The sequence below is a fragment of the Anabrus simplex genome, chromosome 2, assembly GCF_040414725.1.
Source record: "Anabrus simplex isolate iqAnaSimp1 chromosome 2, ASM4041472v1, whole genome shotgun sequence".
Classification (NCBI taxonomy): domain Eukaryota; kingdom Metazoa; phylum Arthropoda; class Insecta; order Orthoptera; family Tettigoniidae; genus Anabrus; species Anabrus simplex.
This window is the reverse complement of record NC_090266.1, coordinates 893399447-893421208: the sequence shown is the minus strand read 5'-3', so window position 1 is coordinate 893421208 and position 21762 is coordinate 893399447. Positions and strand designations below refer to the sequence as shown.

The 21762-nt window shown below is 39.0% G+C and overlaps 1 protein-coding gene across 3 annotated transcripts in view; it reads left to right on the top strand.

Moving 5' to 3' along the window:
• Positions 1-21762, top strand: part of arm (armadillo) — a 251436-nt gene that overhangs the window by 143675 nt on the left and 85999 nt on the right. For all 3 annotated transcript variants that reach the window (XM_067141649.2, XM_067141650.2, XM_067141651.2), the window contains exons 8-9: positions 7383-7531; positions 12264-12725. In XM_067141649.2, the coding sequence (XP_066997750.1) occupies positions 7383-7531; positions 12264-12725 (611 nt within the window). The remainder of the gene's footprint in view (positions 1-7382; positions 7532-12263; positions 12726-21762) is intronic.

Sequence of the window (21762 nt, the reverse complement as noted above, 5' to 3'; positions counted from 1 at the left end):
TAAAAAAATGCCACTAATTTAAGTTCTGATAAGCCCAAAGGAATAAATACTGCCACTTTCACCTTCACTAACCCGGCTATATACAGCGTTTCTAACCCGTTAAAGAAGCATAATATCAGAATCGCCTACCGAACTCTGAGCACTAATCGGAACATATTTTTAAATTCCAACTCGGTAATTGCTTCTCAGGACAAATTTTCAAACTCTGGTATTTACAGACTTAAATGCCCCCAGTACGAATTTTCTCATATTGGGCAAACTGGCCGTAGTTTTAGAACTAGATACCTGGAACATTATAATGCCTTAAAGCATAAAAATACTCAGCTATGAGCAACCATATGAGGGATTCCAGCCACAATTATTCTACAATTGATCAGGACCTTCACATTATCTATATATATAAAATAACTTGTCCTGACTGACTGACTGACTGACTGACTGACGGATTCACCATCGCCGAGCCAAAACTATTGGACATAAAGAAATGAAATTTTGGGGATATATTCATATTAAGATGTAGGTGCTCGCTAAGAGAGGATTTTTGGATATTCTGTCACTAAGGGGGTGAAATTTTAAAATGAGTGTATCTATATCTCAAAACTTTAAAAGTTTACAGATGTAAAAATTGGTATTTAGAATCTTCATTGAAAATAAAGAAACAAGTATTTTTTTGTTTTCGGAAAACCGTAATAGGAGGGGTGAAAAAGGGGTTGAATGCCTTTAATGGTGATACTTATATCTCAGAAACTGAAGATATTACAGACCTGAGAATTGGTGTTTGGGATCTCCTTTAAAAATAATGAAACACGTATTTTTTGTTTTTGGAAAATCCAATTAACGCGGTGGGTGAAAAGGGGGTGAATTTTTAAAACGAGTGTTTCTATATCTCAACACTTTTAAAGTTTATAGATGTAAAAATTGGTATCTAGAATCTCCTTTAAAAATAAAGGAACACACATTTTTTGTTTTCTGTAAATCCTAATAGGAGGGGTGTAAAAGGATGAATAATGGGTTGAATGCCTTTAATGAGGATATATATCTCAGAAACTGAAGATATTACAGAACTGAAAATTTGTATATGGGATCTCCTTTAAAAATACACACACATATTTTTTTTTAATCCAATAAATGGCGGTTAAACAGGAGTGACTAATTGGGCTGAATTTTTTTGAAAAACTATATCTGCAGAATATCTGAGAAACGTAAAGTGTTACAGACGTAAAAAGTGGGTATTTGGAATCTCCTGTAAAACATAGGTGATTTGTTTTTGGAAACTCCACTTAAGGGGAACTAAAAAGGGGTGAAATTTTAAAATGAGAATTTCTACAGTATATCTCAAAAAACTTATGTTACAGAAGTAAAAAAATGGTATTTGTTATCTGTATTAAAAATAAACGTGTATTTTTAGTTTTCGGAAATACCACTTGGGTGGAGGAGGGTAAATGTGACTGAAAATGGTGTTGAATTCTTTTAATTAGGCTACTGATATCTCAAAAATGAATATGTTACAGACGTGAAATTTGATATTTGGAATCTGCTTTAAAAGTAAAGAAACACTTATTCTCGGAAAATCCTATGACGGGGGGGGGGGGGGGTGCAGTGTGGCCAACTTAGCGGATTTTCCGCTAAATTTGGCGAAATTAGAAGACTGTCGGAGGAGAAATATACCATTTAGCGGACGGCGGATTTTTTGGCGGAATTCTAGATATATTATAGTGGAATTTAGCGTTTTATCCATTTTACTTTAAGAAAAAAAATTGTACTCCAGTCTGTCTCTGAGCTATTCCATATTTCTTGTCAGGAGCTAGCAGTCGCATGAGGAGAACGTTATTTGGATTTTGGATTTGATGTTATGAGATCATGGTATCATGTAATTGTAATGCGTGGAGAAAGGTTACTTATCTCTTAGTTGACAAATGACGACAGGTAATGAAACTGTGAGAGAGAAGCATTTATATTTATGCTATGAAGGAAGACCGTTTAATGAACTGGCCTGTTCTGTGTGTGGCCTTTGAGGTAGGGGATCACCTAGTTTGCACGGCAGTAAAACGCCTACAAATTTTAGCTTGCCGGCTTGCAGGCAGGGGGGTTAATCCCAGTGGAACTCACAGATCAGGTGAGTACAGACATTTATTATTATTATGATGAATATTATTATTATTATTTGTGTTTGGTCCCAATGGATCACGCAAAGCTAACGATTCTGTTGTCTTAGTTGTCAAACAGCTCTCTTCCTTTCTCCGTGGATCCTTTTTCGTTCTTCTGTCCACTTTGCTCCAGTCTTCTTTTTCACTTTGTCCTCTGGTTGCACATTCCATCCATTTATTTCTTTCCTATAGCGGTTTCTATCCGCGGTCTCAGTTGAGTTCATCTGGGCTTTTTCCAGATCCTTCTTCACTTCCAGTAGCCAGGGAATATTTTTTGGCTGTTTTATGTAGGTGAGAATCTTGTACGTCAGTCTACTTGCCGGCAGTCTGCGGACGTGCCCATAAAATTTTCGACGTCTTTTGCGGATGTCTGCTGCAATGTTGGAAAGCTCTTCTGTCACTTTGCGTGACCTCAGTCTATATCCATCTTCTGTTTTTCGGAGGCCGAGAATATTTCTCAGATTATTATTATTATTATTATTATTATTATTATTATTATTATTATTATTATTGCCCAATATTTGAGATCGGATTTCTTGGCGGAATTTTAGCAGATTTTTAGTAGTATTTAGTGGATCTTGAAAATATCAGTTGGCAACACTGGTGGGGTGAAACAATTGAAAAATTAATTGAATTGTATGAGAATACATACATCTAGTAAAAATTAAAGTTGTTACAGGCGAGAAAATAGATATTTGGATCTCCTTAGAAACAAAGAAAGACGCGTTTTGGGGGGGAAACCATCTTGGGGGACGGGAGTGAAAAGGAGTTGGAATTCCTTTCATGAGGACGCATAAATAAAAAAACTGAAGACGTTAGAGTCGTGATAATTGGTATTTAGAAGATCCTTTACTGTTAAAGAAACAAGTTTTTTTTTTGCCGGAAAATTCACTTGGGAGGGGGGGGGGGGGTGAGTGTGAAAGGAAGCGAAAAAAAGGAATTATTTTTATGGGGATATTTATATCTCAAAACTGAAGGTAATAGACGTGAACATTGGTGTTTGGAATCTCCTTTAAACATAATGAAACACATTCATAATGTACTTGTAAGGAGGCTCCTTTGCTCAGGCGGCAGTGCGCCGGCCTCTCACAGCTGGGTTCCATGGTTCAAATCCCGGTCACTCCATGTGACATTCGTGCTGGACAAAACTGAGACGGGACAGGTTTTTCTCCGGATACTCCGGTTTTCCCTGTCATCACTCATTCCAGCAACACTGTCCAATATTTCATTTCATCGATCATTGCCCCAGATGAGTGCTTTGGCAGCTGGCACAATTCCTATTGTCGCCGCTAGATGGGGCTGTATTCATTCCATTCCTGTCCCTGTCGAATGACTGGAAACAGGCTGTAGATTTTCGATGTACTTATTCTGATCTTAAACCGATCATTTTTAATCTTTCCTGGGTTCGTTTTCAACACCCATCTTTTCCTTCTGAGAACGTTCTTAGATTACAGTAGATTCTCCTCTCATATAAATAAAAATTTAAACTCATTTGAAATAAATGATAGGAATGAGATTGACCGTTAAGTTGTTCACCTCTATAATAAGGTCAATAATGCATGGAAGTATGTCATTCGTATCGCCAGAAATCCCGCACACTTGCCTACGTGCGACAATGGTGCTGGTCACGTTGTCAACAATGACAATGGCAGCAGATGTAATTTACCGCCAAGTAGCGGTCTTGCATCTTGCTGTGGGGTCCAGAACGTCAATAATAATAATGTTCTGGACCATCATCAAATGTGCGGACCGCTCTGGAAACGGGTCCTGGGCGGGTAATGATTAAGAATGCAGTCCAACCGCGTGTTCAGTACCGCCAAGGCACCCAAGACGACACCACGCCGGATCTCCTGAAGGGTTTGATCCATATTAAAAATTCTTATTGGAACAGATGGCAAAGATTTAGGGACCCAACTGACCGGGTGGAATACCCGGACCTAGCCCGGGAAGTACGAAATAGATTGCTAGAAGGAAAGATTGAAAAATGGGAGGAAACTTGCCGTGATCTATTAGAAAATGAGTCAGATCGCGAATTTCAGCAGATTATATATCTAAAACAATAAGCATTCAATTATAAACTTCAGTATAATACTGTAGCGAAGCACGGGTATCTTGCTAGTTAAATATGTAAATAAAAGCAGCTTAATGACCGGATTTGAAAATACTTACGTTTTTTGGATCAACACTTTATTATTAATAATAATAATAATAGTAATAATAATAATAAGAATAATTTGAGTGTCTCCGAGAACAATAGCCCGTTTATTGAACAAGTTCTCAAGTTACTTGCTAATTTGGATATAAATCATAATAATTTCATGAAAATTTTCAATTATAAACCTTAAAATATCTCTCTGGTTGTAATAACAGCTTCCACCTTATCCCCTTCTCATGCCATGACTCTGCCGCCAACTTCTAGCGCTTTCATTGTTGCGCCTACCCCTCCCTTCCCGACTTGCTCTCCGCCCAAGCAAGCCCACCAATCCAAGACATGTGGCAACGGGCAGACGATTATCAGACCTCCTCGAGCGGCTGAGGTGACCAGTCACCCCTCTTCCAACATAAGGGGTGAGCAGTCTTAGACTCTCATTTTTTGGACACACTAATTTTCAAGGCACTGAGTACATCTTTTCTCTTTCATTTTTTCAGACTTCAATTCACGCTCATTGCGTCTTATTTTCTCCATCTATGACTTTGTTGAACTCCCAGTAGAAATTCAAGAACACCTGTTTTCGGCTTTTAACGTATGTTTAAAGGAACTGGATATTTGCCTCTACATATACGGAGTTTCAGGCGTGATCAATCCTGTGATGTGTTACTACTCCATTAGTCAACTACTATATGTGATTTTTTTTTTCACCTTACTCTCATGTCTATGCAGTGGAGTGAGATTTGACTGGTGACTATTCTTATTACCTTCTTCATTCCAACGAACATGGAATAATCATTTTTATGTATAAACATTTTTATTGACTGATAGCAATATGATATCCTGTATGATTTTATTTACTTCGTTATCAGCTCTATGTTGTTTTATGTTTTAACCTCTGTCAATACGATTGTAGTGTTTTTACTCTTAGCTGTGTCGTACATTGTTAGAAGTTTTCACACTAGTTTTAAAGCTATTGATTGTCTCTAATGTAAACATCGGATCTTAGGGATCCATATGCAAGGTCACCAGGTTTGGGGCCTTGACCAAACATTAGGCTGTGACTGTGGATGCTTACGACAGTTAAGCGAAATATGGCCCAACTTATAACACCAGTTGTAATGTTTGTATCCCAAATACAAGGAGTGATAATTATTGGAAAGGTGGTGTATATTATTGTTCTTTTTTAATATTTATACTCAAATCCAATACTGTCTACAATGAGATTTATTACATGTAGCCATTCACAAGAGCGAAATAATATTAATGCTACACACTGCTGACTTGATAGTTAGCATTAAAGCCACGTTAGTTAAGGAGTTACAGTGTTCGGTGAAATTGCAATTTCCATAAAGCTATGTTTATATCTTGACTTAAGTATTACCTAACACTCTGTTAGCGAATTTTTAACAGTGGTTGACGAAAGTGGCCCTATGATCATTATCCTCCCCACTAAATTCTAGCATTTATTTTATCATGGCCCGTAAATCATCCTCCTCTAATGGTGGGGGCTGGTAATTCCTTTTAGATATTTTAGTGGGGGGGAAAAAATGAAGAAACAGAATGTAGTAGAACCCTGGTTTGGAAGGAAATCGCGAATTGTGCCTGTATTACGGAACACATGAGTGTGATAATAAATGCTGTGTAACTTGCGATAAACACGCGCTCCTGTCGTGAAGGAAGAACTAGTGTCATCAGAGGGGTCGGTTTAGTATCATAATCTACAGGAATATTATTGCATACAAGGAATGATAAGGCAATGAGCTAACTGTTCAGCATGAGGCTATTAGGCATTAGGTTATTCTTGCCCCGACACAAATTATGTTTTTATGAAGCAAATCGTGGATGACACATTGGTATTGGAAGCACGTAAGTGAATAAAATTCACATCAGAGGGCAGTCTCATCCAGAACACTGCTGAAAAGGAAATAAATCTCTGCAGGCAGGCAACTGAGGAAAAAAATTAGAATCGGCGGATATATCAGTGTTCCCTGCTGTGCATGTGACTTGTAGCAGTGGATGTCAAATCTCTCCGCATCGCCCAAGTGAACTGATGAGCCTAGTAAATATTCGTTGACATAATAAGTGTCAGCTTCTGTCTGAAAGTAAAATAATTTGAATAGCTTGATTGTTTTTCACTACTGACTAATTTGAATAATTAAATGAATTGATTGATAAAGGACAAAGATGATCAGCTTAATTTTATGACAAAGTAAAGCACATTGTTCTATGCTGTACATCTTACATTTTTAATGCTCTTCCCCCCCTCCCACTTACCATATTTGTGGGTATAATTTCATGAATTCCATAATTCCCCCCTATATTTTGGGGAGTGGGGGATCCTGAATTCAAATTTTTTAGTGTGGTTGACCGTCCCGTTATTCAATCCAACCAACTCTGCAGCATAACCGTTCTGGGTGACCGAATTCACACCCGTTTCTTCGTGTTCCATTTTAAATAAACTCGGAAGTCAGTACAATATTCTAGCCCCTGTATACTCTAACCCCAAGTTGCTGTGTGTTCCGTTTTAAAATGACCTTTCAACAGTCGGTAAGATATTGTAGTGTCTGCAATCTATAGCTGTTATATTTTTCAGTCTGCTGAAACTAATTTTGATTAATAAATTTATAAACCATGTACAACAGCTGTATTGATATGCATGGCCATCATTGAGAACAATATTGCCAGCAGATCTGTCTGTTGGAGTATGTAGGTCAAGCAATGACACGGCATGTGTAAGCATGCATTCAGGGACAAGCAGAACATTCTGAGCTTACAGCACTGTTGTACATAGATACTGTAGGGCTTATAGCCATGCCAGCAGAGGTGTATTAATCATACAATCAGATTCTGTTAAGGCTTTGTTTTGAGAAATTAAACACAAGAGTTGTGTTCACAAGAATGTGGTGTTTTTTTTTTTTTTTGTTGCTTCCCTTACAAATCCATACACCCTGTATTGCTTAATGTCTGTGACTTATATGAAATAGAAAATACCCATTTTATTAAATGGTTTAATCAGGAATTTCTTTCTCAGAATTTGTGTTATATATAGTTATTAACTGTTTGTGTTTATCCATTCTTTGCAGTACTTTCAGTGTGTTCAAGCAATAAGCCTGCTATTGTTGAGGCTGGAGGTATGCAGGCACTGGCTATGCATCTTGGTCATCCCAGTCAGAGGCTTGTTCAGAATTGCCTTTGGACTTTGAGAAACCTTTCTGATGCTGGGACAAAAGTTGTAAGTACAATCTGCAGTACTTTAAAAAAAAGTATTATTTCCAATGGTAGCCATCTACCATATTTTCACCCTCACATCATATAAACGTACCCAAACATTTACATGCATATTTTGGGTTTTTTTAACCCCCTGTGTAATTTTTCACGTATTTTAGCTGTATTAAATAAAACAGTTCAAAGCTAGCCAGTTGTAATTGGAAATAATGACCTTGCTGCACTTGTATTGACACACCTATGGCTCTCCAGCTTTGAACAGCAAAATCTGCTATCAGTGTCAACTTCTCTACTTGTACAAAGATCCTCAAGACACTCAAAGTATCTCATAGTTCTGTTTGTTGTTAAGGTTGACATCACTAATCACAATAATGGATTTTCATCCCATCCCAGTCTTCCTGGATTGTTAGGAAGGAATTTCACATGCAACAGTTCATAGTTCTTGACTTTTTGGTTAGGATTTTGGCTTACATTGTGTGGTACAGATGAGTGATCCACAGATCAAATACAGTAGTTACTTCACCACTTTGGAAATGCATGTAATATATGCACAAGAGTGTGGAAGCCAAGTCGCTAGGGCAAGTTTGACGCTTCTGAAATAAATCTCTGTATGGACAATGATAACTACTGTTATCTCAAAATGTTCCTGATGTATTTTGAGGACCGAACAGCGGAAAATATCTGGAATTTCGGAAGGAACTCTTGAACTATCTGCTAGAATTATGAATCAACGGCAATATCATGAGCCTGCGAATTTAAAGTTCTGCTCGAGTAAAATCAAACATACCAAAGACAAGTTTAAGGTGAGCACATAAAGCAGGGAAGAAATTTCTCTGAGAAGAGCAGCACTGCATGGATTACAAGGGCATGGTTGTGACCTTCCATCAAGATATGATGAGTGTCTTTTAACATATCTACAGAGAACTTGTTATAGGGACATGCATTTCAGACACACTTCGTCTAGTGTCACGTATTCTCTTGTACTCGCATATTCCTTACATGGTTGTGGTCTTCCATCAATGTGTGATAAGAATGTGGCAGGGAACGTATTATATCTACAGAGATCTTGTAACAGAGAGTGGCTGCGTGATTTGGGTCACGTAGCTGTCGGCTTGCATTAGGAAGATGCAAGTTCGAACCCCACTAACGGCTGCCCTGAAGATGGTTTACCGTGGTTTTCCATTTTCACACCAGGCAACGGCTGGGGCTGTACCTTTAGGCCACGGCCGCTTCCTTCCCGCTCCTAGCCCTTTCCTACTCCTTTCTGTGTCAGTGCATTATCAAGCAAAAAGAAAAGTATCTTGTTATAGCGACATTGGTTTCAGTGACACCCCATCTACTGTTTAGTGTCGCATATTCTGTTGTACCAACATATTTCTTATAAGGCATATTCCTTATAAGGAAAGTGTTTATCAGCCTTGCTTAATATGACAAACATATGCGTTTACCTTGTATCTAATACAGTATCATTAAACTTCAGTTTTGATTGGGATATTCTAAGACCCATATTATTTCAAGATCTCTGTTGTCACTTGAACATTCTGAACTCTTGAACTCCGGAGAAAGCTTAAGATCATGTCGGTATTTATCTGAATTGCTGCGGAAAATTGTCTGTAGTATTCAGAATCAATGTGACATAATATGCAACAATAGACTGGCTTAGTTTCAGTGCAGGCACAAATGGATGACTGTATTGTAAGTGAAGAGAAGAATAAGGGCCACATTGACCAAGAAAAAGAGGAAGAAAATATCACCATAAATGACAAGCTACTGCTCATCGAAGAGTTTAAATGTCTCTTGAGAGATGTAAGCAAGCAAACAAACTTTTCCTGTTACAAAAAGCTAATGATCACAAATGACTAACAATCATAATTATAAACCTGGATTTCCCAACTAATCAAAACTTAATTTATTTTTATGTATTTAATACATTTAAATCAGAATTCAGGCCTACATTAAGTACATCTACACTGGAATCACTGTCCAGAAAACGAAAATATCATCACAGGTCGATGGATGCAGAGTAGGTTTGGTCTTACAATTGACCACGATTGGTCCATGGTCTGACATCTCTGCAATCCGACCGACAACCGAACAGTGGAGGGGTGGCCACAGGTCTGCCTGGGGAAACTTTGTTTACCGAGCATGTGGCTGCGAGGTTTGGAGCATGTAGCTGTCAGCTGGTATTTGGGAGAGAGTGAGTTTGAACCCCATGGTCGGCAGCCTGAAGATGGTTTTCCGTGGTTTTACAATTTCACACCAGGCGATTGCTGGAGCTGTACCCATTTTAGGCCAAGGTTAGAAATAATTACAAAATACATGTTTTTTGTTACTATCTCTTTATTCAAGACTAATTTTTTGCAAATGCAAAGGAATTTCAAAAATAATTGGGAGACTGTAGTACTTACAGCATGGGTCGTTTTCGACTCCAGCATTCAATTTGACATTCACCAACGTAGCTATAGTACATTTTAAATATAACTTCCAAAGCACTGAGACAAACTTCTTAGATAATTAGTCTCTACTCAACGAGAATAATAAAAGTGATGTGTTGGCATTTTTTCCTAACTGGAATTAATTTCAAAACTCTTGTCTTCCAGTAACCTCAAAAATGGTTTTTATACAGCACTTTCCAAAGCCTACATGTATGGGAGCATTTCTTGAAAATAAGTATATCCATTCCAAAATGTACTTTTTGTATTACTGAGTGATCATTAATGTGTAAAAATGGCATTATACAAAAGAAATAAAACCCAAGCACTATGGGTCATACGACTCATTGGCCTGAAATGGGTTTTAAGGCCATGATCGCTTCCTTCCCACTCCTAACCCTTTCCTATCACATTGCCTTAAGACCTGTCTGACCGAGCTCGATAGCTGCAGTCGCTTAAGTGCGGCCACTATCCAGTAATCGGGAGATAGTGGGTTCGAGCCCCACTGTCGGCAGCCCTGAAAATGGTTTTCCGTGGTTTCCCATTTTCACACTAGGCAAATGCCGGGACTGCACTTTAAGGCCACGGCTGCTTCCTTCCACTTCCTAGGCCTTTCCTATCCCATCGTCGCCATAAGACATATCTGTGTCGGTGCAACGTAAAGCAAAAAAAAAACCTGTCCGTGTTGGTGCGTGTAAAGAATTAAAAAAAAATATTCTTGAACATATACTGGAGGGAGGTTCCACTGTATCCCTTGTAATACGTCTGTCTTTCTTTTCTTTTTTTTTTTAATTAATGTTTCTCCTTTCTCTGCCACTTTTCTCACAACTTGGTGTGGAGGCAGTTGAGATCCGTGTCACGCATGTGGATTGGATTTTTCAGGAGGCACTTTGACAAGTTGGCGAGTCTACTGAAATTTATATTGTATTTCAATGAATTCTAAATTGAACTGGCATACATTTTGTAATATTATACAAAGAAGAAACAAGTTTTATTCTTACTTATTCAGCAAATTCCTGGAACAAATCAATTGGTTGCCTCTATATCTGTACTGAACATATCTGAATGTTTATTTTGGGAACGTATTCTATGGGCACCAGAATCATTCCGGGCTTTTCCGTCATACTCTTTATCGCAAAATCTACCATATTGGCATTAAAACCGAAACTTCAATTTCTTATCGGATTCTGCCTTTGTACCACAGATGTAGTCGTGAACAACTTGCTGTAAATAGTGTATTGAACTGGTTATATATCAGAGAAGGCCACCTGGCCTTAATCTTGCCAGGATAAATAAAGCATTAATCAACCAAGCAGTCTTAATGTGAAATTTCTGCATGGAAGGGACCATAAAGTTCTTAAGTATGAACATGCAATACTTGCCATTTAGAGTGGGTGCAGTCAGAGAGAACATTGCTGAGATACTTCAAAGGCTTTTTTTTAAACAGAATTTGTTGTGTTAATTTGAAGACAAACTTGCTAATTTAGAGAAAGTAAATTCTAATTTTGATAAGAAAAATTGCTTAATCTTCTGGTCCCTGTTTAAGATATTTCTAGTCAAATACATAGATATACTAACTCCTAATTGCATTTCTGTTACTAGTATTCCTGGATTGCTATAATGGACTATAAGACATCAGAAATGTAGTATGTGATGTTTCATTTAAGGGCGCATGGTTCAATAAATCTGTATCAGATGATCAATTTTCTTGGCTTGTAATACTTTAAAGATATTGTCCTAAACATAAATTTTTTTGTGTTCAGTTAGAAAAATATTACTAAATTGTGATTGAGACCATACTCAAAGCATTAGAGTGAAAATCTACCTTAACATGTTCTCTAATCAGTTTAATACAGTACATGAAGGAATACATGCTCTCATGCAGCTAACACTTAAAATTTCTTAAACATTGAAAGGTTTCTGTTAAAACAGGTTTTTAATGTTAGAATGACTGCCTTGTATCCAGTATAAAAATGTATGGTTCAAATTTTACAGTATCTATGTGGAGGTAGCAATCAAATCCTCTTGTTTTCATAAGTTGGTAGACTAGTTAAATCCTCCATAAATGTTTAACAAATATATTTTAGGCTAATACAACACTTATATGCTAAATTTGTGTTCTGGTGTCAGCCTTCTTTCTGTGTATTAGTGTTTCAAACCACTAGGAAAATAACTTGTCCATCGTACAATTTTACAGTTGATGCAAATTTTATTAAAAAAATCTAGATTAAGTGAAATATCTTCCTATACTGTAGTCATTTTTATTAACTATTGAAGTGTGTTATTTTAATTTTCTTCTGCTTCCAGGATGGGTTAGAGGGCTTACTACAAAGCCTGGTACAACTTTTAGCTTCAACAGATGTGAATGTTGTTACGTGTGCTGCTGGAATCCTGTCAAATCTGACATGCAACAACCAACGAAATAAAGTTACAGTTTGCCAAGTTGGAGGCGTGGATGCATTGGTTCGCACCATATGCAATGCTGGAGATCGTGAAGAAATTACAGAACCAGCTGTATGTGCTTTGCGGCACCTCACATCTCGTCACGTGGAATCTGAAATGGCACAGAATGGTGTGAGACTTAATTATGGAATGCAGGTGATAGTAAAGTTGTTACAGGCACCATCGAGGTGGCCTCTGGTTAAAGCCGTCATTGGATTGATCCGAAACCTAGCTCTTTGTCCAGCTAACCATGCCCCGTTGCGAGAACATGGTGCTATACATCATCTGGTACGCTTACTTATGAGAGCTTTCCAGGATACCCAGCGTGTAAGTATGCTCCAAATTTGTTTACATGTCTTTTAACTACATGTTTACATGTCTCAAAACTAACTGGAAAAAGAAGAGAGAATAACTTGGTTAAAGATACAGTAGATACAGATGTTCAGTAAGTAGGTCTTGTTCAGTAGTGTGAATATCCAGGCTTTTACCTGTGGAAACACACTATTCTACATGCACACATTACTTTGGCTTTGATAGCTTTACTTGTGAAAAATTGTGTTTTGTAACCTATTCAAACATTTTTTCATTAAATTGAAGCTATTCATGTATTCTGTACAAACATGTTTTTTTCCCTTCATCAGAGAACGTGATTATTTTTGCATTTCAAGTTTTCTATTGTTAAAAACACTGGTACAAAACTGTCGTCAGCTCCTTTGTTGAAGGCTCCATAAATGACACTCCAGTTTAATCCTAATTCCGGAACAAACCCAGGCTTGAATTATTAATGGCTTTCTTAGCCACCTAGAATTAACTATTCTACCCACAGGAGACATGAAAGCTGAGTGGCATTGTCACTGGCTTCTCACGAAGGTGCCTGCAGTTTGAATCCTGATCAGTGCATGTGGTGGCATTTTTCATTAGGTTGATGCATAAGTCCATAGCATTTGGATATAGGTTGGTGCTACTGAAATAGCTAGGTACTTGTTTGTTGTTTGGAGTGCCATTGGTTGTGCTTGTTTATTTATTTATATTTATTTATTTGGGAAACCAAAACAGCGAGAAGCCAAATTACAGAGTTCCGCAAAGGAAAAATATATGATAAAAATAGAGGAAAAAATTAAAAACTAACTAAATAACAATAGAGACACAACAATTAAGAACAAAACATAAAGGCAAAAGAAACGAGGAAAATTGAAGATTTAACGTAAAATGAAGAGAAGAACTTATAGCTAGGCACAGTAAGATAAATGCAGATATAACACATAAGTAATGGTACAGTACAGTAAAAAATAAATAAATAAATGAATATTACATTATGTACAAAAGAGAAGACAGCAATGAGAAGAGAAAAAAAAGGAATATGAAGAAAATGCACTAGGTTAAGTTAAGGAAGAGTCGATTAAAGGAGGCATATGAAGAAAAGACGTCCAAGTTCCTGTCAGAAGATAAAGAGTTAAGGAGGGTTGGTATGCGGATAAATAAACTTCTTTGAACGAGAGAGTGACGGGAGTACGGAATATGAAGGGGCGGATTAGTCCTGATTTTGTGAGTGGGAGCATGTAAGGAAAAGGATGCAGGTTCGGGGGAACGAAATAATCCGTTAACAGCGTTATATAGAAATCTAAGGTCGGCTACTTTCCTGCGACTAGACAACGGGCGAAGGTTCATCTTATCTAGTATCTGATTACTGCTCAAGTTTCGACAATCAGATACTCTGGCTCTAACAATGGCACAGAAGAATGACTGCACACGGTCTATGTGATTCAGATTAGTGGGCGAAGAGGTAGACCAAATAGGAGACGTGAATTCAATAATCGGTAGGATGCAAGATACATAGTAGGCTCAGAGGGCATGGACATCGGTGATGTCAGAAAATCTATACAACAAACTGAGAAGTGACATTGCTCGTGAGGTTATCTTTTGTATATGGGGGACAAATAACAATTTGCTGTCAAACAACACTCCTAAGTCATTTTGTTCTGTTAGAGTTGGGAACGGGTTACCGAGGAGGGAGTATTTACTGAGAATCGGGGATTTACAAAGCGTGATCGAAATAGAGGAACACTTGGTAGGATTAGGCTTAAGACGCCATGTGGAGCACCATTCAGAGAGTGAGTTAAGCCCACTCTGTAAGGAGTTTACGTCTGATAATGAATCGATTTGTTTGAATATTTGACAGTCGTCTGCAAATAGTAGAATTTCACAAGAAACGGAGGATATAGTATTAATGAGATCGTCAACAAATAAGACAAAAAGAAGCGGACCTAGGACACTGCCCTGGGATGCCAGAATGTACCATAACAAGAGTCGAACTGAACCCGTCAAGAACCACACGTTGAGTTCTGGCATTGAGGAAGCTTTGCAGGAGTGTTAGGAAGCGACCATGGATATTAAAACATTCTGAGAGTTTATAGGAAAGAAGTGCGTGGTCTACAGTATCAAAAGCCTTTGCAATATCAATGTAGCACACGTCCAGCTGAGAACCGGCATTAAGAGCAGATGTTGCACGATGGAGAACAGCCAGATTAGTTAGGCAGGAGCTACCAGGAAGATAACCATGCTGCTGGGTGATATATAAGGAAATGTGAAAGAAAGAAGACGCTGGTGGATAATCTTTTCACAGATGAGTGACAGGGTGGGTAATATAGAAATCGGACGATAGTTTCTGACATCACACCTCTTTCCACTTTTAAAAACCGGAGTGATGTTAGCGGTTTTCCAGTCGTCAGGAAAGTAGCCGGCTAAGAAGCAATGGTTAAATATAACAGCATTGGGATGGGCAAGAGTCGTAGCGGTATTCTTAAGGAAGATAGGACTGAGACCATCCGGACCAGTAGAGTAGGAAAGTAGAGAATAGACTTCTGACTCAGAGGTGGAAAGATTTCTGAGACTATGAGAAGAAACAGAATCAATACATGGAAAATCTGGGAACTGAACAGGTGCAACAGAATTAGACGCAAAGTAATAGTTGAAAATTTCCGGTCTATTACTACCACTGGCTAAATTATCACCTCAAGTCACTGTGTCTGGCACACGCTTTGTATTTTTCCTGCTGTTTATCAGAGACCAGAATCTTTTGCTATTCTAACTTCTATGCGGGCAGAGTTTATGTACTCCTGGTAATCCCGTTTTAGAAGCTGTTTATGGTGTTTGCGAAGGTCAGAAAAAGTTTTATAGCTGGCTTCAGAAGGTGACATTTTCCAGTCTTTCCAGGCTTTCGTTTTATTAATTTCTGCAATTTTGGTGTCGCACTTTGAATTGTGCTGCTCTAAAGAAGGCGAAGTGTTAGAACGGCTGAAGATGGATTACCAAGTAACGCGATAGGAACACTTTCAACATATTCTTCTGTTTGAGTTTAACAGAGGAGAAAAAACAGCAGGGGCAGCTCGAACCATTTGCATTGTATTTGGGGACAATACTATCGGGGAGGGGATGACACAAAAATGGTTTCTTAGTTTTTAAACGGTGTGACTTCGACCTGAAAGGCAGTCCATGTTCCGGAAGATTTTTGGCCTTTAATGAAGACAGTTAAGTGTCGATTCATGACGACCCACCTCATTCTACTCAATAATTGGGAAATGTAGTGAACTGTAATGAGTCGACCATTGTGTGATGTTTGCACTCCGTGGGAAAGTTTCAAAAATTGGGGAATGGGTGCCGTATGATTTAAGTGAAAACAACAAGCAATAGCATGTAACCATTTCTATGGATTTTGTTACTTGCCACGATTAATGCAGGTGACATTAAAAAATACAGCGAAAGCTAAATAATAAAATATGGGTACTGTATTTGGGCATTTTTCATCATGAATAATAATAATAATAATATAACAATAATAATAATAATAATGCGTGGCTTCTGAAGTCGGGTGCAGGTCTTGCGAGTTGTCGCGTAATAGGCGATCTACGCACTTATGAAAATGCAATCCTCCTAAGATAAATCCTGATGCGTAAGTCAGCGCGCGCCCACAGCCCCCGAACAGTCGGAATTAACAAAGGAAAGTTTAAAAAAAATGTCCCTGACCCAATCGAGACGCCTTGAACCGAAGGCCACACGTGCCAACCATTAAGCCATGGAGCCGAACATGCTCATACTATATATATACATAACAGTATCAGAATATTGCAACAATGATATATGCAACGAAAATAAAAAAGGGCGACTTTTTCGCCGTTTTATTTCACTTTTCTTTACATCTCGTGAGTGAAAACCTTACTGCCTTCTCTTATTGCAAATTAATGATATATTGTAAAAAAATTAATATGTGGATATTACGGCAATAACCTGCATTTTGGTAAAGATTCCTTATATCCTTCATGAACGATAGGTTATATATCCCACACTACCACACGGCATGGTTCAATGTCACAGAGGTTAGAAATTCAACATGGCGCATTTCGGACGATTCTGCCAACTTAGGAATTATTTTCAAAACCAGGCTATTATTGGTCTGGCTTGATTAGGTCCCGCTTGTAACACGGCTATTGGGCAGGGGGCAACAAAATAGTCAATAGGCCTCTAGCATCACACACACTCAACAAGGTACGACACGATTTATAACCCTGTGACTAATTAAAACGTACCTGGCACACACCGTGACCATTTCAAACTGTGCGATTTTCTCATTTTCAGGAAAGGTGGTAGACCTAGCCAGCCAATAGCAACACAGAAAATAGTGGCGAATTTGAATTTTACAGCACCTCCGTTTCAATTCTTGTAAATAAGAATACGTCTAGGGGTCAATTAGTGGGTCGAAGAGAAGCGTTGACGCCAGGAGGCTCGTAGTGAGGTTGCGCGTGAATAAACTGTGCACAGCACTCCAGCCTACAACATCCTTGCTGAAGACTAGCAACTCTGAATCGCTCGTACATTCTCGCGTAACAGGTTGCTGCTATTACGGTATTTACTCGTGTATTAGACTCCCCCCCCGGCTTTTTCACGACCAAGAAAATGGAAAAAATATAGATCTCGCACACAAGACCCCCCCCAACTTAATTCGTTAGAGGAAAACTATTCCTTTTCAGAGCCGTACAAGTCTTATTGTAGTTCTGATGACAACGCGCTAATCTGTGAATAATTCGTCCATATGACCAACGTCATGAAAACTCGTATCGAAGTCGTGCGGTATATCTAAGTTCTGCAGTTAAGAAATGTCCGCCTCTGTAGCGTAGGCCTACTGCAGCTCTGACGACGTCGCACAAATAGGTGAAGTGCCCAACCCACGCATTGCAAGCATGAATCAGTCATTCAGTCATGCTATAGGCCTATGTCTGTGTTTTGTAGGTAAGAATGTTCGCCAGTGTAATGGTTAACACAATTAACTACTGTTCTTGGGAGTCTCAGTTCGATTCCCGGCACCATACTGCCAGAGATTTATGAATGGCAGTAAGGTTGATATGTGGTAAAAATGGTATATGTAACTCCCCTCCACTGGGGGCATCTAAAAAGAGCTGCACCTCCTTGGGATGAGGAAAAGCGTTTACTTTAGTTGAGAAATATTCATGTTTGTTTCTATTAATATAGCAAGTGAGATCATTAACAAAGTGATTGTTTAATATTTTGTAACTCGGGTCAATATAGGCTTAGGTATTTTTTGGAGAGAAGTAAGTTTAAAACGTGATAAAAACTATACAGTTATAACGATTGTTTTACTCGCCAATGTACCTAACAAATAATAATGATAATAATATTGATTTTATGTCTCCACTTACTTTTAACGATTTTTGGAGACGCCAAACAAAACATACCAGGGTATGCGTTAATAAAAAAAATGGAGGCAACGAACATACGAAATTAAACATTATTATAATAAAACAGTACCGCCATACCTGTAGATACCATGAATGCGACAAACTTTCCTGTTATTTATTCTTTCCGTCATGGAACTTTTGGCACTATCTGGGTGATAACGTACCTAACCTAAACAGTGTGGTCCCTCTTATCTCATTTACTGCTGGTTAGGTAAATCCTGATCTGATAAATGTAGAGAACAAGCATGACACATACTTAAAAATAAGGGTCTGGCTTTCAACAGCCGCAGTTATCAAAATAATATTTCCAGTCACTATGTATTACATTCGGAAGTACAACTCGCACCATACACTGTTATCGGCTGGTGATATGACACGCTTTCTACAGCACGGCTTTATTCGGAATGAGTGGCTTCTGCTACACACACACCAACTGGAAATATCAGAGACCCTCTCCAGAAACCATTAGGGAATAGATTCGCACTGTTTGGACTCTATAGTCGGGAACAAAACTATTTTTAAAAGGTTAAAAAAGATGGAACCTTGAATGCTCTCGATTGCATTGCATGGCTGATGAAATGGCATTGAAGATGTCACTTGGAATTACGACACGCCGGTAACAGAGAAGTTGGCGGAACAAGACGATCATTCAAATGAAAGCAGTGTTCAGGTTTACTCAGGTTTACTGTGTGGTAGGCCTACTGCTCAACTGACGGAGACAAATGATGACTGGCCATTAAGTTATTTTGTATCAATATTTCATGTTACGATACCTTTATACCTTTTCTCTACGGGGTCTAGCATGAAGTGAGGCTAATCTTCGTAGAGAGTTTTTGTGACCGTATGCTGTTCCTGACATCGATCTCATCAGAGGGAGTAATGAGATGAAACGAATGACGTGATATGAGTAACTAAAACTGACTATATTTACTCTATATGTAGGCCTAAAAGTCGTGTTCACCATTTATTGTCGTCTTATGTTTAGAAATGCTGCCTTCCAATTAAAATAGCCAGTATAACTCAAATACATTCATGAGTTCGTTAAAGAATAGTGTAGAATGTTTATATGTACAATTTATGGCTCTTTATAGCCGAGAACTTCATATGTTCACTGCACAAAATCTGAGGTTATCACATACTGTACCCCTCTTTACTTTTTTTGGCTGTAAAAGTGGGGAAAAAAAGGTGTCTAATACGCGAATAAGTACGGTATATGCTCTTTAAATTCAAAAAAGTTTGCATATATTTTTCTTATATACGATCGATCCATGCGGGAAAATTGTGGCAGGGGATAGATTTCTTTTTTTTTGCGATCAATGCGGGGAAATTTAACATTGGTTTATATGGAACATTTTGGGGACAGAATAAATTGAATGATGAATACGGGAAAATGACAGTTCTGGGAACGATGCATTGAGGTTCTACTGTAAAGGAGCTGGTGGTCAAGGAGGTTATTGCGTTCTGGGAGTTGCTTCCCATGAATGTAAACATCACTGCCGACATTTGTCATCAAATGATATGCCTTGCAAACGCTGACACTCCGTCCAGGGAAGTGCTGCAATATTTGCACACGCACCCGGACCTTCTATAAAGGCCGGGGCGACCCTGGAGGAGCGTCAGTGCAGATGGAGCAGTGGAGGCCACAGGACGACCACAACTTAAAAAAGTAATGGTATTTGGTGCACAACCAGTGCATCTGATTGGTAAGAAAGACGTTTCTCATAGGATCAGATGTACAATACAGGTGAAAATAGACTGGTTGGCCAAGACTAATTCATTCAATTTACCATCGGCGGCGGTGGTTGCAACTAGTATCTGAGTAAACATATTCTTATCACTCGCAAAGCTTTGCGAATATGTTTCATATGGCTTAATTGCCCAATCTTGGCATGAAACATATGTCCACACAGACCACATGAAATGGTTGGGGGAAGGTGGAATTGAGCTTGTCGGAGCTTCTGTGCTTGTTGTTTATCCTCTTCACGTCGGCGTCATTCCTCTTCAAACACAAAAATTGATGTACAAACAGTGTAGCATCAAAGTGTGTGATTCTCAGCAAGCCTATCCCAGGGTTGAGTGTTAATTCCAGCTCTTTTCATAGTATGCTTTGGCTGATCCTTTAAACACCTCAAAGGGGCTCCACGAGGTCTTGTGCCGGAACAGAGTTCACCATACAGGAGTTGACGAGGAAGCCAGGTTTCACTCATGCGAAGGACGTGCCATATCCATCTGAGACGTTGGCCAATGATGGTAGCCTCAATGCTTATAGCATGTGCTTTCTCAAGAACTGCAAGGTTGTTGACCCGGTCCTCCCATTTGATGTTCAAGATGGATCTAAGTTTTTGCACATGGAAGCGCTCTAGCTTTTTGATATCCTGACGGTACAGCGTCCACGTTTCACAACCATAAAGCAGTGTTGATATGACAACAGCATGATCTTGGTATGCAACTGTAAGGTCCTTATTCATGAAGACAACACGGCATAAATGTCCAAATGCTGAGTGGGCAGCACCAATTTCTCTGATCCACATCTTGTGAGCAGTTAGTACTTGTTGACAGGATACTTCTTAGGTATAAAAAGTGGTCAACCTGCTCCAGTGGAGTATCCGCAGTGGATATGTTGAAAGGTGGGAGGTTCGATCCAGGTGCAGGCTGTGAGAGTACTTTGGTTTCCTGAACATTAATGGAGAGACCAAAACGATCGCAAGCACTCTTAAAACAACTGACTGTTGCAGCTCCTCAGGTGTGAGAACAGGTGCAGCAGAGTCTTCTGCATACTGCAATTCTGTGATGGAGGAAATCTTGGTAAGCTTTTGGGAGCGAAGTCCAGCTGGATTGAACAGTCCCCCATCTAAGCAATATCTAATCTTTTCACCTTAGTTGTCTGTAGATGTTCCATATAGCATGGCAGCTAGGTAAAGAGCAAAGTGTGTTTCAGCAAGCACACATCCTTGTTCCGGTCCATGAGTGATTGGAACTGGATCAGAGATAATATTTTGATGAACGACTTGCCCGGATGTGTTATCATGAAGAGCCTTGACTAGATCTACAAAATGCTGTGGACAGCCAAAGTGTTTCAGTACTGTCCACATAGCTGGTATCGGGATTGAGTCGAAAGCCTTTTCCAGATCATAGAACACTAGATATAAAGGAGTCTGTTGCTCTCTGGATTTTTCCTGGATTTGCTTTGCCTTGTGCCTCTAGACATTCAAAAACCACACTGACTGGGCGAGTTGGCCGTGCGATTAGGAGCGCGCAGCTGTGAGCTCGCATGCAGGAGATAGTGGGATCGAATGCCACTGTCGGCAACCCTGAAGATGGTTTTCCGTGGTTTCCCATTTTCACTCCAGGCAAATGCTGGGGCTGTACCTTAAGGCCATGGCCACTTCCTTCCCATTCCTAGGCCTTTACTGTTCCATCGTCGCCATAAGACCTCTCTCTGTGGGTGCGACGTAAGGCCACTAGTAAAAAAAGAAATAACTCTGCCTTCATTGGATAATCTTGTTTTATTCAAGGCAGCTGTATCAATATTCAATCTAGAAAGCTCGTGGGCAACAGTTGCTGTTCTCTTTTCAGGTCTGTCACTTTCATGCCAAGCCGTGTTCAGACATAGC